A 15,248-nucleotide genomic window follows, 5' to 3' on the forward strand; every position below is an offset into this window, starting at 1 on the left:
TCTGCGTAGAACTTTCTAGAACACATTTCTGTGTTGCATTTTGATTGGCTGCCGTGAAACAGCCCCCTCCTTTAGACCAATCAGGTGAGAAAAACATAAGACTAACTGACCGCGTTGCTGGGTAAGTGAAACAAAAACAACAGCTTGCGCGTCACAGTTTAAAGCTTCGAGGTGCGAAACGGTAAGTGTTTTTTTTTTAATCTTATTTGATAAAACCGTTGAGTGGGCAGACTTGCCCCTTTTAAACTCTAGCATTTTAGAAAGGTGATAGCTTCGTTCAATTAGCTGCTGGTCGTTTGATGTTATCTTTTTACTAACGTTTGGGCTTCGGATAAAGATCAGTTAAGACTTGACGAGGCGAAAGGACGATTCGACGTATGCTACATTTGTTTAGTTATGTGGAAGAAGCAATTGTTCTTTACGTTAAGTAAAATACAGATACATTGATTACATTACCGTTTTAAACTGCATTAGCTGTTGTTTGTCAACAGCACGTCTTTGAATGAAAAACAAGGGGGGTGACGTGTTGGGACAAGTCTGGGCAAATCATCCCTAGCACGTCTGCAGCAAAGTGTATAATTTCAAGTATTTTATCCGTTTTTGCAGTAATCTGCGGGAATTCTTGTTTTTGCATCGTTCCGCTGCAAAAGCTCCTGTCTACTGTAAACCATGGCAGCTGACTGCGAGGCTTGGCTGAACGCAAACCCTGTTGGTAAGTGTGAAACCTCACATGCTTCAACAGCTCAGCTGGAATCGATGTAGGGCAGTGGTACTTTCTAGCGTGGAAGTGGGTGATTTTCTCGTTTCCTCTCACTGCACACTGAATTGACTCTATTTGTAGATCAGGACATAATAAATAATTTAATTTAAAATGCCACATAGTTCTTGCTCAGATGACTGCAGATAGATGTGTTCCAAAGAAATGTGTCCAAACAAACGACTTAATTTGAAAGAGCAATAACTTTACAATACAAAATCATGTGTTCTCGTTAAAAATTAAGATTTGAGTCTAGAAAGCAGGACTTCTCGGGTCATTTGTGTCTCTCGGTTTCTATTTAAATCTGTGAACGGTTGTTAACCGATATAACAAGAAATGCATTAGTTGTTATTTTTAGATATTGCAATAAAACGTTCAATAAACGACCCTAGAAGAATGCTCAGATATTTCAGCGGTTAAAACAAATGTCCGCTAATTGACTTGTATTAATCAGACAAAAGGTCACATTAGCTACTGTAGGAAAGTATATTTTTACCATTTTAAAAACAGCAACAGAGGATATTCTGCATTAAAACAAATATTCTATTTGTAGAATTGTTTTCAGTTTAACCTTTTAGTTTGGCTTTTAATTGAATTTATTTTCATTTTAGTTTGTAACAATTTCAAAAAGTATAATATTTATTTTTCATCATTATTGATGTTAATTATATCACAGTATTACGTATTAATGTTATACTTAACACAAGTATTTTTTTACAGATGATTTTTACCCATATTCAGTTGTTCCTCAAGCTGTTTTCTCAGTTCCACATCATCCAAATGTTTTTTTTATCTATTTTTATTATTTTTGGAGACCATTTCCCAATTCTGAAAGACTTTGCGCAAACTATTTGAGCTTGTGTTCACGTATCCCGTCAGTTGATTATAGTTTTATAGTTAGTTTAAAATATTAACTATTTGATTTTGGAAAAAATTAATTCACCTTTATTCACCAAAACTATGTTGCTAACAGGAATAAATGAAGGAGATAACAAATGGTATTCTGGACATGTTTAAGGAGAGTGTAGCAAATAAAAAGCTGTTTTTGAGAGGAAGGTTCAACCAGCAGTTACTCATCAATAGAATGAAGCGACTGATGGTAACATTTATTTTGCATGCATCAACTCATTCTCATGTCTAACAGAAGCCGAGGATCTCAGCGATTCCTTCATTTCTGCTGAGGAAGACAATGGAGGGTCCGGTGGCACCAATAAGAACATCAGCAATGAGATCAACGGCAACTGGTTGTCTTCCTCCAGCAACAACCTCCATGAGGCTCGTCTGAAGGCAAAAGCCAAGCGTAGGCTGCGAAAAAACTCCTCCAGGGATTCAGGCAGGGGGGACTCCCTCAGTGACAATGGGGAAGTAGCGAGGGGAACCCCTATTGTGCCAACAAGCCCCAAAAGCAAGCTGCTTGACCGAAAGTCCCGAATGGGGAAGGGTAGAGGCCTGCCAAAAAAAGGTAGGATGAATTTTCTGAGTTTACTGATGCAATAACGATATCGTATTCATGTGCCAAGCCTTTCATCGTCATTACCACAGTTGTATCAGGAATCATTTGAATAAAAAGGACCTGGTGGTAGTCTATCCCAATGCATCAAAGTGACTCACTGCTTCCTGCTGTTGTCTTTCCAGTTCTGATCCACAAACCAGTTGGATTGTAAACAAGCAGCCAGTTGATCATGAGCAGCTCAAATCTTTAAAATGAGCTTTCACTTCTTGCATCCATCCACGTTTTTCTGGAATTTTTCCAATCCAGGACTGATAACACAGCAGCATTTTAAGTAATTCGTGTAGCATTAGTTTTATTTTATCTGATAGGAATCTAAGGGATTTATTGGTCTACAATTACAAGTATTATTATTGTGATTAAGGAAAAAATAACGCCATTTTAGAGCATCTGGATGTGTTTGCTTTTGTGTTGCTAAAGGGAAACCGTATGTGCAGGGCACAAATTATGTTTCAGTCTAAATAATATCATGATATTGCTTTGTTTTGTTACTATTTGCTACCAATCAACAGCTCTTAGTAATGTAACTACCAGTACTCATTTACACTCTCCTTCAGACTGCAGTTGGGTTGGTCCACTTGCCTTCTTCCCATGGGCAGCAGACTAATAGGCATGTCCAGTTTTTTGGCACAAAGTCCATCCTCTTTTTGGTTACACAACAGTCCTGTCACATCAGTGAAGCCCCGTATTTTGACCTCTGGCCTTTTCTGCATTAAATCTGTATGCACTTTAGATTAGGTGAGTGATATTTAGAGTGGGTGTGCTAATTTTTTATTTTCTTTTGCAAGAGCAGATGAGGAAACATGCCGTTTTAACACAGAAGTGGGATGTATTTTCAACTAATGTGGGATGAGCTAAATATAGTGTTCTACCCACCAACTGGGTGGAACTAGAGGGGGGCTTAAAGGTTGTTTTCAAGCTGCTTTGGTGTTTGGCTTCTTAAACTATCTGCAATCTGCTGGGGCTCACCCCACAATTGCTGTGTTGCTTGCGCCTACAGAGAATATTCATCTCCACAGTTGCAATGATGCTTGTTTTTTGTCTTTTCAGTACAGTAATGAATTCAATGTGCTTGAAATCACTCAGAAACAGATCGATAATTGATTTCATATTTGCACTATGTGGTCCCTTACATGTATAGTGTGACACTCTATTGTTTTTTTTGGGGTTTTTTTAAACTGTCTATTCCAAAAATAGCTCAGGTTTCCAGTTGCTTAGATATGTGTGACATTAAAGCTGCAGTCCTCATTATTTTCTTTTATTGTTTATTTTCCCTTGTTAAGTTAACATGAGCCGACGTCGTGGTGGTCAGATGATCTGTGTAACATTATCTCTGACTGTTACCTGCAGGTGGGGCAGGAGGAAAGGGTGTGTGGGGAAGATCGGGTGAAGTTTACGAACCGGTGGAAGTGGACAAGAAAGACCCCAACTTTGACGAAGATCAGGTAATTACTGTAATGTTTCTGGCATTCAGTTGCATTGAGGACAGTCGTTAAGTTCAGCAGTCGCCTATATTTGATCGAGGCTTGGGTCTGTATGAGGTTCTCACAATATGATCGCCTAGTTTTAAAAACAGTTAGGGTTTTGAAGTGTTTATTTAGCACAATATAACACAAATACAACAAGCTATTATTAGCCGGTTAATTAGTCTGGCTGTTTGCAGCCAGCTGCTTAACATGGCTTGCCTACTGTAACCTTTTTAGGAAGAATGATGGTGGCGCTCCTTTAATTTCCACACCATAAACAAAAAATATTTACAAACAGCCACAATTATCTGTTTTGTAGGAAAGGGAAACATGTAGGAGGCAACGTTTAGCAAGCAGAACAGCAGGGCACAGCAAAAAGTGAGGAAGGGGAAGCTATGTTATTTTATTAATTAGCCTTCATCAGAGGGACTTTAAACTGTGGGAAATTGTAAAAACCATTGGTTTTTAAAACAGTGACATACCTCGACACCAGTAACCTCCCCCCCCCCTTGTTTTGATCAAAACAAGTTAGTGCACAGCTCTTTCAGGTCCAAAGAACAATCTGCTTCATTTTTTTTTTTTTTTTTTTTTGATCATAGTTTTAAGGATAAAATGGATTTGTGAAGTTTGATGTTAATTATGTAACGTGTTTTGGTCCAGATTGGATATGTGTCCTCCTAACTCAACAACATTGAACATAATTGTGTTTTGACAGGAAAACTGTGTGTACGAGACAGTGGTGCCTCCATTGGATGAGAGGGACTTTGAGAAGACGGTCACCCCCATAGTGCAAGAGTACTTTGAACACGGAGACACAAATGAAGTAGCTGTAAGTGCTCCAAAGTATAGTCTTACGCAGAAAACAGCCTCCCAATATGTTTTCCTTTGCAACTCTGAAAACTGGTGCAAACTAAAGTCTTTTTCCTTTTTCAGGAGCTGCTGGCAGACCTGAACTTGGGGCCCATGCGGAGCGATGTGCCCTCGCTTGCTGTGTCTCTGGCTCTGGAGGCCAAGACAAGCCAGCGGGAGCTCACCTCCAGGCTGCTGGTTGACCTGTGTGGAAGTGTTCTCTCTCACAGCGACATGGAGTCCTCTTTTGACAAACTGCTCAGAGATCTGCCTGATCTGGTTCTGGATACACCTGGAGCACCTCAAGTGAGTTTCTAAAACATCTGGCTAAAGTGTGTGTGTGAAAGTTTTTGATATTGTTTGCTTTCTGAAAGTGTGTGTTTATGTTTTGCAAAGCTCTTTAACCATTAAAACAAAACTGGATTTGGGTCTATTGCTATTTTGAAATTAATTCAGAGTGAAAAAGCTACTCCCAAATCCACCATTACATCATTTCTAATTTACAGTGCCTTGCAAAAGTATTCACACCCCTCAAACTTTTTCACATTACAACCATAAACCTCTGTATTTTATTGGGTTTTTATGTAATAAACCAACACAAATTAGGTAGAAAATAATCCATGGTTTTCTTTTTTACAAATGAAAATCTAAAAGTGTGGCAGAACGACAAGCAGGCCCATTAACTATGAAACCCCCAAATAAATCTCGTACAACCATTTGCCTTCCAGCTGTTTGTAATTAAATCCCAGAACAAATACAGCTGATGAATGAAGGCTTGATAGAGAACGTTAGTGAACACACAGCCTCAGGAGGACCAAGGAACACAGCAGAGGTCAGAGATTAAGGTGTGGAGACGTTTAAACCTGGTTGAGGTTAAAGAACAACATCCCAAGCTTTGAACATGTCACGGGGCCAGTTACATCCCATCATCTGAAATTAGTAAGTGTGGCACAACTGCGAAGTAACAAGACATAATGGTCCATAAAAGGTTTAATTTATTGTTTGCCATCGGCTATGTAGGGGGACAATAAACTCTTGGAAGAGGGTGCTCTGCTCACATGACACTAGAGTTGAAGGAAGGAAGGAAACATACATTCTTTCTAACTTCAGTTTTTGTGTTTTTATAAACAGTGTTTAAAACAATGTATACTTTTCCTTCAAAATTATGCACTACTTTACATTCGTGTATCACATGTAACATAATGCATTAAAGTTAGTGGCTGTAATGTGACAAAATGGAAAAAGTTCAAGAGGTTTTTTTTTTTAAGACTTTTTTTTTGGTCTTTTGAATTTGCTGTAAAAATTTGTGATTTAACAACAGATTGACAGAACTTAGATACCTGTTTCGTTTTTGCTCAACCACTCTGCTTGTGGTTCAGCAGAGGGGAATAACGCTGTGGTTTTATCTGTTGGTTTGCAAGAGAAGAGACAGTGTGTGTCTTTGAGCCCTCTCCTTTTCAGTCTGAGCAGACATGAAATCTCTCACCATTGTCTATCTTTTCTCATAAAATGCAAGCTCAGCAAAGAACGCTCAGAGGGTTATTCGTAAGCCGACCGTCCATACACCGCCTGATTTATCTGACCAGTCATCGGCTCCCGGCTCTCTCTCACCTCTCTGTGGTTTTGATGGGGCATTATGACTCTCCCCTTCCCCCACTCCTCTATACTGTGCACTTTTGCGTGGGGTTCTCTCGGTTTCACACACGCTCGGTCTGGCCACTGTGGCACAACACCACCGTATTGTGATGTAGCTGCCTCTGGTCTGTAAAGGAACAATGAGGCATGCACAGTGGCGTCCAAAAGAGCAAAGCCATTTCATTTCCTAAAATCGCTCTACACTGCTGTAAACAAGAGGCGTTCACCATAGGGCACCGTTATGTCAGTGTTTGTGCTGCTCAGGCACAGCCCTTCTGTTTCTTCTGAGTTTTCACAGCAAACATGAAAAATGTCTCACTTGCTCATTTTACTGGACAAAAAACAGTTTAAGGAAGAAATGTTATGACTATTATGATTTTAAATGCACAAATTTAGTGCTGATTAATAACTTTAGGAATAACGTCCTTCTCATTTATTTTCTCCTTTCAGTTGGTCGGCCAGTTCATTGCTCGGGCTGTTAGTGACCAAATATTGTCCAAAAGCTACATCGAAGGCTACAAAGGCAAAGTCGACTGTGAACATGCAAGGTATGCAACGCTTACTGAAGCACTTCTACTTGTTTTATATTGTTAATTTAATACACCATGCTGGAAATATGACATACCAACAGTTTACTACCCAAGGTCGCCAAACTAAACGGTTCTCACTGCAGAGAGGTAGTGTGAATTAGATTTGAATATGCAGTATTTAAAATGAACACACATACTGTATTAATAAAAATCTTGGTTACGATTAGTTGATGTTGAGCAAAAAGCTGTTTATTGAACTTAAATATTTAGAAAGCAGATACACAAGATTTTTTTTGTTTGTATTGAAACTTCATTGTTAATGAACATGTTTGTGTTTTTTATGAACATAAATGTGTTCATAAAAAACACAAACGTGTTCATTTAAACTGGAGTATCGTTTTGAAAAAAATGTCAAACTGGGAGTTAGAATAACAGTTTTGCAGTTGAAACAGTTTAGTGGATTAATGTCTTTATGAGCCAATATGCAACATGCTTGAGGAGGACTCTCCTAAAAGATGTCGACTTACTATATTCAGTGCTAAAAAACTTTATTATTCAGGACAGTTAATCTCACAAGAGGAAAGACGCACTGCATCAGATTTTGCTACTAGCCAGGTGCCATCTGTAGTCCATAGAATATCAAATCAAAATAAATCCATCCAATAATAAGAGACGTGTAAAGGCTCAGGTGTACTTGACTATGTGGGCTTCAGCACAAAGCTCACGTTTTACAACCGCGTGTGCATACTCACACAATAAACTGCTCGACAGGAAGAAGTCTTCACATCGAACTGTTTTCTATGTGACACCGAGCATACTTTTTAATTTTAATTAAAACTGTCTTCCCCACAGCTGGCATTAATAAAAATCAGGCCTAAATATGAATCGATTTATTCCAAGACTCACCTCCAACATTATTTGTTACACAGTTGATGTGCCCAGGCCTGCAGTGGGGGCCTGGTGGAGAGGAAATGGGGCTAGGCACCCAACTAGCTCATCAAACTTGCTACTATCTATTTGAAGATATTCAAAGTGTTTCTCACTATCCATCATGTTCTTCACCAGCCTATTGTATTCCTGCCTTCTATACCACCTTTTCTTTTGTTTTCCAAAGCTACATGGCAAATTAGCTCTTCCTTCTCGTCTGATGGCGCCATGACAGAAAGTATAATAAACGTAGCAAATTGGTAAACTCGACTATGAAATCTCAAACGTCCAGACAGTGCACTCAGAGTCCACGCTGTTCACAGAACGCCCAACTCTGTGGGAGCCTTTAAAGTGTTAATTATTTTATATTGAACGCAACCATTCGTGGATATTTAGTTGTACTAGCTTGTAAAATACATGGTGACTGTCTCACTGCTCAATGTGACACGTGATGATCCAAGCCAAACAGAAACGTCTTGTCATTTTAACGTGTCAGTTAATACTCGAATGTCCAAATATGGTCACTTCTGAGTCAAAAAGGCTAGGGTGGCAATGGCCAATTGTTGTATTAAGATTCAGGACATGGTTCAGGTCACTTCCAAAAGTATCCAAATTGTGTTTCAGTAAAAATAAAATATTCAAATAAACTTGCCCCAAAACTTGCAGAAATTTGATTGAATTAACTGAGGATCTCCCATCATCCCAAATACTGACTGATTTCATCACTTTACTAATTCTGCAGAGCGGCGCTAGATCGAGCAGCCGTGCTGCTGAAGATGAGTATGGGTGGTCTTCGCGTAGACACCCACTGGGGGATGGGAGGAGGCCAGAGACCTGTCATACAACTCATCAAAGAGGTATAGTGCTACTGCTTTCTGCCTGCTAGTAAAGACTTGTAAATTTGACAGCATTTCAAATTAGGTATTTTTGTACACAGTAAGATTACGGTCTTACTATTGTTAAGACAAGGGGGTTGGTAACCCAAAAAGTTAAAATGGCTCTTCTCCCTGAATCTTTTTAACCAAAGTTGAATAGGTTTCACTATGGATTCTGTGTTTTAGATGAACCTGCTACTGAAGGAGTACATCCTGTCTGGAGACGGCAAGGAAGCAGAGAGATGCCTTCGAGATCTAGAGGTCCCACATTTCCACCATGAATTTGTCTATGAGGTACATGCAGGGTTTCATTTGTTTCGCTATTATTAGAGCTGCTGTATGTTTAATCCTGTGATTTCTGTTTTAATGTGGTGCTAAAAAAATCTGATCTGCTCTCCTCAGGCAATCGTGATGGTGTTAGAATCCCGAGGGGAGAAAACATTCAAAATGGTGCTGCAGCTACTCAAATCACTCTCTCTGTCTTCCATCATCACTGTGGACCAAATGCGAAGGGTAGGGAGCCACCTGCTGTTTGAATTGAGCAATGCAAATAAAGCTCATTTAATAATGATTTTTTTTTTAAATGAGACACTTGCTCTTTCTCTTGTAGGGCTATGAAAGAGTTTACATGGACATTGACGAGATAAACATTGATGTTCCTCTTGCATATTTTATCCTTGAACACTTTGTGGATAAGAGCTTTCGCATGGGAATCATTAGTGTAAAGTTAAGAGATCAATGTCCCCACCGGTAAGTGCTTTCATTTTCTACGACGATTTACAAAATATATGCGAAGATCTGAAGGGGTGATTGTTGTCCTGATCATGCTCTTTCTGATCTGTTTGTTAGGAACCGAAAGAGGCTTGTCAGCGAGGGCGACGGTGGAGTTGTGAAATTTGAACGGTACTAAGGAAGCCTTTTTATGAGCCAGAATTCCAAAAAAGAAGTGGAAAAACTTACACTTTTAGTAAAATATTTTCCCTTCTGACTGTAATTCTGGAAAAACAAAATCTGCACTTTTGATTTAAACTGAAGTAGACCACTTTTCTCAAGTGCTTCTATACAAATATTTACATAAGCTAACCCTCAAAGTGCCACCTCTCAGTGTCAGTCATTCCATGTTGTTTTGTACAGGTTTTTTATTGTTATTTTCCGGTTTTACTGCCACTCCTTTTGTGTTCTCCAAGAGCAGTGTTTGTACCAAGATACCTAATTTGTGATAAGAGCTTTATGAATCTGTGGAAGATTTAAAAATAAAGGGAGGATGTTCATCCAACATCAGGTCTATAACTGGTCACTGTTTTATCTGCAAGATCACCTAAAACATTTCTTCTAAAAAACAGAATTTGATTACAGAAAAAAAAAAAAAAAAACACTCGTCATATAATTGGCATAATGGTTGAAAGATTGTTTATTTTTGCATTTAGGGAGTGACAACAGAATTTTTCCTTGTTTTTTTGATTAAATCAAAGTATTCAATTTTTATTATGATTGTGTCATTTTTAGTAAAACACTCACTACAGGTTTCACAGCTGCTCAGCTACATTTGCTACAATAAAACTTGACAGAGACTGTTATAAAATAGTAATAAATAAGAGAAAACAAGAATCTGACAAGCAGCCACTCATACCGTTTACATTGACTGCCAATGGAATTATTTTTGATAATGACAACTAGAGCGTTTAAACTCAGTACTTTGGACTTCTGCTTAGTCTATAACTTAAGTTTCTTTAACTGATTACAAAAATATTTTTTGCCTGTGTTTAAATCATTGAACATGTGCTCTTTTTCATCAAAAGTCATATTTTTTTTGGCTTCAAGTCCTCAACTGGGCACCTGCTGTACTTGCTCCTTCAGTGCCAGTTCCTGCTGTTTGACGGCCTCTTGAGCCTCCATCTGCATCTTCTCTAATTTCTCAAGGGTGACCGATTTGAGTGGGAGCAACTTTGGCTTACACAGAACCATGGTCGGGACATCTTCCATGTAGAGCTGTCCTGTAGATGCAGCCAAGAACAAAAGCAGTTAGGATTATTTTTCAACAAACCTGGAGTTATATTTAAAGATGCTGAGATGCAAAACCACAAATAACAGAATCTCTTCTATTTAATTATTAAAAACCTATTCCGCATGTTTGATTTTATGTTACTCACATATTACATTCAGAACATTTCATAGATACAGCTGCACAGAACATGCAAAGACTTTCTAGCTAAAGCACCTTGCAAAACTTTTATACACCTTTCAAATTTTTCACTTGACACCAAAGGTCAATATATTTATTGGGATTTTGTGCAATCAATTTGATCAAAATAATGTGAAGCGAAAGTAAAATAATTGTTAATATTTTTGAGGGGTGTTTCTTAAAGGCGAAACTCTATATAGGTTCTAAAAAAAATTGCAATCATTATTCATAAGAGGAGCTAGGAGGTCCAGGAAAGACTAGCTCAGATGGGAGAATCTGAAGACTTGTGTAAGAAGGTCAGATGAGACTAAAATGCAACTTTTTAACCTACATCCAAAAAATGTGGAGAAAACCAACACTACACATCACCCTAAAAACATGGAGGTGGCAGCATCATGCTGTGGGAATGCTTTTCTGCAGCAGGGGATGGGAATGTTTGTCAGAAATCATGGGAAGATGAATGTTAGGACAGGTTAGTCCTGGAAGAGAACCTTGTATGAGGCTGCAAAAGACTTGTGACTGGGGTGGAGGGCGATGACCCTAAACAAGAAAATTCAGTCACTAGATGTTGCAAAAAATATATATTTTTGCTTAGAAAGTTTCCTAAAAGTATTGATTCAAAAGCTAAATGTACGTGCACCCTACACTTTTCACATTTGTATTTGTATGCTTTTAAAAACTCCTGTATAGTTTTCCTTTTAGCTTTACAATTATACAATGCTTGGCCTTGGTGTGTCACAAAAAATCTTTTAAAACATACAGTGAGGTTTATTATAACCTGACAAATTGTGAAAAAGTTCACAGGTTACAAATATTTTTGCAAAGCAGTTTCTTACTATTCAGTATACTAATATACATAATTGCTGAAACCAAGAAGGGAGCACAGAGGAATCTTTGACTAGTGCAAAGGTTTGCAGATGTCTAAACAGTCCACAAGTCATATGGAGCCCCACAAACAATCTTTTGTAACTACTGCTGTGCAGACAGCAAACGGCTGCGATGCAAACCTTGCTTAGGCAGAACTTCTCTCAATATTGACTTGACCTCAGGCATTGTGATTTCTGGGTGCGTGCTGAAAGGTAAGCAAAACGTTTTTACATTTAAAACGTATCTCTTTTATCTGGCGGACTCAGCAAATAACCTAATAATTTATCTACTCGTTTACTTTATGTTCCGTAAAATGCTTCCTTGACCCAACATTGGCTTACAATGCTGAGAGTTACTAGAACATAATGTTTCAAGCTAAGAAAGCTAACTATGTATGACATAAAAATCACATTTACAAACAGTATTGACAATATTTAGCAGAAGCTGCCATGTAGAGCTTTATCTAAAACCCTTCCAAGTTCAATACAATTCTATGAGCTATATATTTATACTCAACAACGAATAATTAAATGTAACATTTTTAAAACCAGTTCGGATACTTCAGGAACAAATCACGTTTAACTTGTTGCGAATTCGCACAACGCTAATCCCATGTAGCATGTTAGCGACGAGGTGTTTACGTAGGCCCTGATACATTAACGGCCATTTCCCTTTAAGGAAGCTCCTGGTGAATTCTGATCTATTCTGGGACACGTTATAAACCCATATTCAAATGTGTTATTTCGTTGTTTTTTTGTCAATCCTACCTTCAAGCGCTTGATAAGAATTTCTGTAGTTGCCAGGCCAACGCGTCTGCAAAATCACTTGACTTTCTTCTGCGTTTACTTCATGAACACATCGCTTTAGCGACACCCACCGGCGGCTTAGAGAATTGAAGACAAACTGGAAAGTGTTGCAAAGCCATGTTTGTACTTTGTTAGACATAATGTAGCATGTTGCGAAAAAAATAATCCAATAAACCAAATTAAATATGATCCCCTTTACAGTGTGTTTACTAATAGTACTAACACTAATAATAGTTCTACTACTAATAATAATAATTGAACACACCTATGTTGAACTTGTTCTGCAAGCTTAAATCTCAATGTTTTGCGTCAAAGGGTGAGAAGGATGTATTATCTTGGACTTAGCTCAACATTGCAACATCCTTTAGAAACTGGCTTTCACTGATAAGTCTCAATCTCCTGGTTTACTGTTTGTCAGAGCAAGATTGTGCAAGAAGCATTCAGACCATGACAGTTTCTGTAGGACATTCACTATAGCTCTTATTAGTGGTACTAAAGTTCGCCCTACAGCTACTGATCACTGCTTCAGCTGTGTTTGCAAAAGTTTGCTGCTGACACCGATGCCGTTGTTATTTTCATCTGTGTAAAAAAATCATAGTTCGATTTTTCTCACGTGATATCAACATGCAGATTTGAAGATAGACACCACCAGCTGCTATATTTTTTTGTATTTCTTTTAATTGTAAACAAAGTGATCCAGATCATATAAGCCAAGCCAAATAAATACAAAAAGTATTATTAGTAAACATTTCATAAAAATTAGACCATTGTAAGACACACACATAATTGCTGAAGTATTTCTAGAAACTTGAAGCACACCTGGAAAAATTCTTTCCATCCATTTTTCTTACTACATTTAAAGCACCTACGAAAATATTTTATTTTTATATTTTCTATATTTTCCATTTTTTTTAAACAGGCTAATGTAACATAAATGTAAACATAAATTTGCTTTGTAAGGCAAATTTATAGTGGCTACATTACTTCTGACAAACATTTGGTAAGGTAAGGTAAGTTTATTTATATAGCGTTTTTCAGTAACGAGACACTCAAAGCGCTGTGGTATGCACTTATTGATTAATGAATCCTAAGCAAGACTCCTTAAATGTGGTGTTTACTGTGATTAAACCACAAGGAGCTTTAAAAAGAGCTTCTTTAACGTCATCCATAAATTAGCTTGCACGCACACTGTAACTGTTGCCAAACATTGTCATCATTACATGCTCCCCCTAACTCAGATTTTAATAAACAACAACATAAGTTATCATAACTATGCAGACAACACACAGCTATACGTTACGATGTCACCAGGTGACTATGAACCCATTCAAGCGCTGGGTAAATGCTTAGAAGAAATCAATGCATGGATGGGCCTAAATTTTCTTCAGCTGAATCAAAAGAAAACTGAAGTAATAATCTTTGGACCAAAGGAAGAGCGTTTAAAAGTTAGCACACAGCTTCAGTTAATACAGCTGGAAACCACCAGTCAGGCTCGAAACCTAGGTGTGGTGATGGACTCAGACCTGAACCTTCAGAGACACATAAAGATAGTAACAAGGTCGGCCTTCTATCACCTAAAGAACATCTCCAGGATTAAAGGACTAATGTCTCAGCAGGACCTTGAAAAACTAATTCATGCATTCATCTTTAGGAGAATTTATTACTGCAATGGTGTCTTCACAGGTGTGCCTAAAAAGTCGATCAGACACCTGCAGTTGATCCAGAACCCTGCTGCCCACGTCCTCACTAGAACTAAGAAAGTGGAGCACATCACCCTGGTTCTAAAGTCCCTACACTGGCTCCCTGTAGCTCAGAGAATAGACTTTAAAATACTTCTGTTAGTCTATAAATCACTGAATGGCTTAGTACCAAAATACATTACAGACTTATTGTCAGTGTATCAACCACCCAGACCTCTCAGGTCATCTCGCTAAAATCTACTCTGCATACCCAGAACCAGAACCAAACATGGAGAAGTAGCTTTTAGTTCTTATACCCCACTGATCTGGAATAAACTCCCAGAAAACTGTAAAAGCGCCGAAACCCTAAGTTGCTTTAAATCAAGATTAAAAACATATTTGTTTAGAGTGGCCTTTGACTGTGCCATCTAGGCATGGTTGGTTGCGTTTTCAGTACAATTTTCCTTTAATTTTCTTATCCATCATTCTATTCTCTTTATTTTATTTTATTTTTTTTAAATTACCTCTGTTGTTTGATTTTATCATTTGATTTGTTTTTCTGTGTCTGTATCTGTGTTTATTTGCTTTGTGATTGTATTGTAATTGTATGTACAGCGCTTTGAGTGTCTCGTTGCTGAAAAGCGCTATATAAATAAACTTACCTTACCTTACCTTATTAGATAAATCATATGTTATTGAATGGCTCTTCTATATCAAAACATCTAACACTTGATGCACTCTGTAAGAGAAAGGAAGTTTATCATCAGATCAACCTGAAGGAAATCATAACAGCAGTCTTTTTAGGGTTAAACAGGATGCCATACTGGACACCATAATTAGCACTAGGAGAGAATCATAGAGGCATTAGCATGTAGGATTAATGAAACAGTCACCCACTGTACATCGAGTCATAGAAAGATCACCCAAAAACAAATGAAAAAGAGAAGGGACAGTATTCCAGCACATTAGATACTCAAGAAGTACATATAACTCCATGCTCCACCTAGCTTGCATAGTTTGCTATGAGTCTCAGTAATGTAAAATCCTATTTATATGAAGGGGAAAATAATTTCTGATCATTAACTCTATCAAAGGCTTTAGATATCTCCAAAAAGCACATAAAACTTTTATGGTCTGTTTTTTATATTCACGTACCATTTTCTTC

General features: G+C 37.9%; 2 protein-coding genes across 4 annotated transcripts; one reads left to right on the forward strand and one right to left on the reverse strand.

Annotated features, from left to right (window-relative positions):
- Positions 1–43: 43 nt before the first annotated feature.
- Positions 44–9,825, forward strand: pdcd4b (programmed cell death 4b). 3 transcript variants are annotated; one of them, XM_047364929.1, is made up of 12 exons: positions 44–181; positions 607–712; positions 1,902–2,219; positions 3,618–3,712; positions 4,449–4,562; positions 4,667–4,888; positions 6,668–6,765; positions 8,417–8,531; positions 8,736–8,843; positions 8,952–9,062; positions 9,160–9,299; positions 9,399–9,825. In XM_047364929.1, exons 2-12 carry the CDS (start codon positions 670–672, stop codon positions 9,457–9,459), a joined length of 1,425 nt encoding a protein of 474 aa, XP_047220885.1. In that variant the 5' UTR covers positions 44–181; positions 607–669; the 3' UTR covers positions 9,460–9,825. The 3 variants fall into 3 exon arrangements, with proteins under 3 accessions (XP_047220885.1, XP_047220887.1, XP_047220886.1); XM_047364931.1 differs by lacking the exon at positions 44–181 and adding an exon at positions 214–393; XM_047364930.1 differs by lacking the exon at positions 44–181 and adding an exon at positions 214–375.
- A 117-nt stretch (positions 9,826–9,942) lies between these two features.
- On the reverse strand, positions 9,943–12,558 carry bbip1 (BBSome interacting protein 1). The gene is made up of 2 exons (XM_047364932.1): positions 12,366–12,558; positions 9,943–10,543 (listed from the first exon to the last, which is right to left on the reverse strand). The coding sequence occupies exons 1-2, from the start codon at positions 12,541–12,543 to the stop codon at positions 10,374–10,376; spliced, it is 348 nt and encodes a 115-aa protein (XP_047220888.1). The 5' UTR covers positions 12,544–12,558; the 3' UTR covers positions 9,943–10,373.
- Positions 12,559–15,248: the final 2,690 nt, after the last annotated feature.

Source organism: Girardinichthys multiradiatus, chromosome 5 (assembly GCF_021462225.1).
Source record: "Girardinichthys multiradiatus isolate DD_20200921_A chromosome 5, DD_fGirMul_XY1, whole genome shotgun sequence".
Lineage (NCBI taxonomy): Eukaryota > Metazoa > Chordata > Actinopteri > Cyprinodontiformes > Goodeidae > Girardinichthys > Girardinichthys multiradiatus.

What these genes read in the sequence shown, in the direction of transcription:
- bbip1 (XM_047364932.1), bottom strand. Translation starts at nt 12,543, where the DNA reads ATGTCTAACAAAGTACAAACATGGCTTTGCAACACTTTCCAGTTTGTC. An exon ending in TTCTTATCAAGCGCTTGAAG is followed by an intron (nt 10,544 to 12,365) that starts GTAGGATTGACA and finishes CTGCATCTACAG; the next exon opens with GACAGCTCTACATGGAAGAT.
- pdcd4b (XM_047364929.1), top strand. Translation starts at nt 670, where the DNA reads ATGGCAGCTGACTGCGAGGCTTGGCTGAACGCAAACCCTGTTG. An exon ending in TAGAGGCCTGCCAAAAAAAG is followed by an intron (nt 2,220 to 3,617) that starts GTAGGATGAATT and finishes TGTTACCTGCAG; the next exon opens with GTGGGGCAGGAGGAAAGGGT. An exon ending in CCAACTTTGACGAAGATCAG is followed by an intron (nt 3,713 to 4,448) that starts GTAATTACTGTA and finishes GTGTTTTGACAG; the next exon opens with GAAAACTGTGTGTACGAGAC.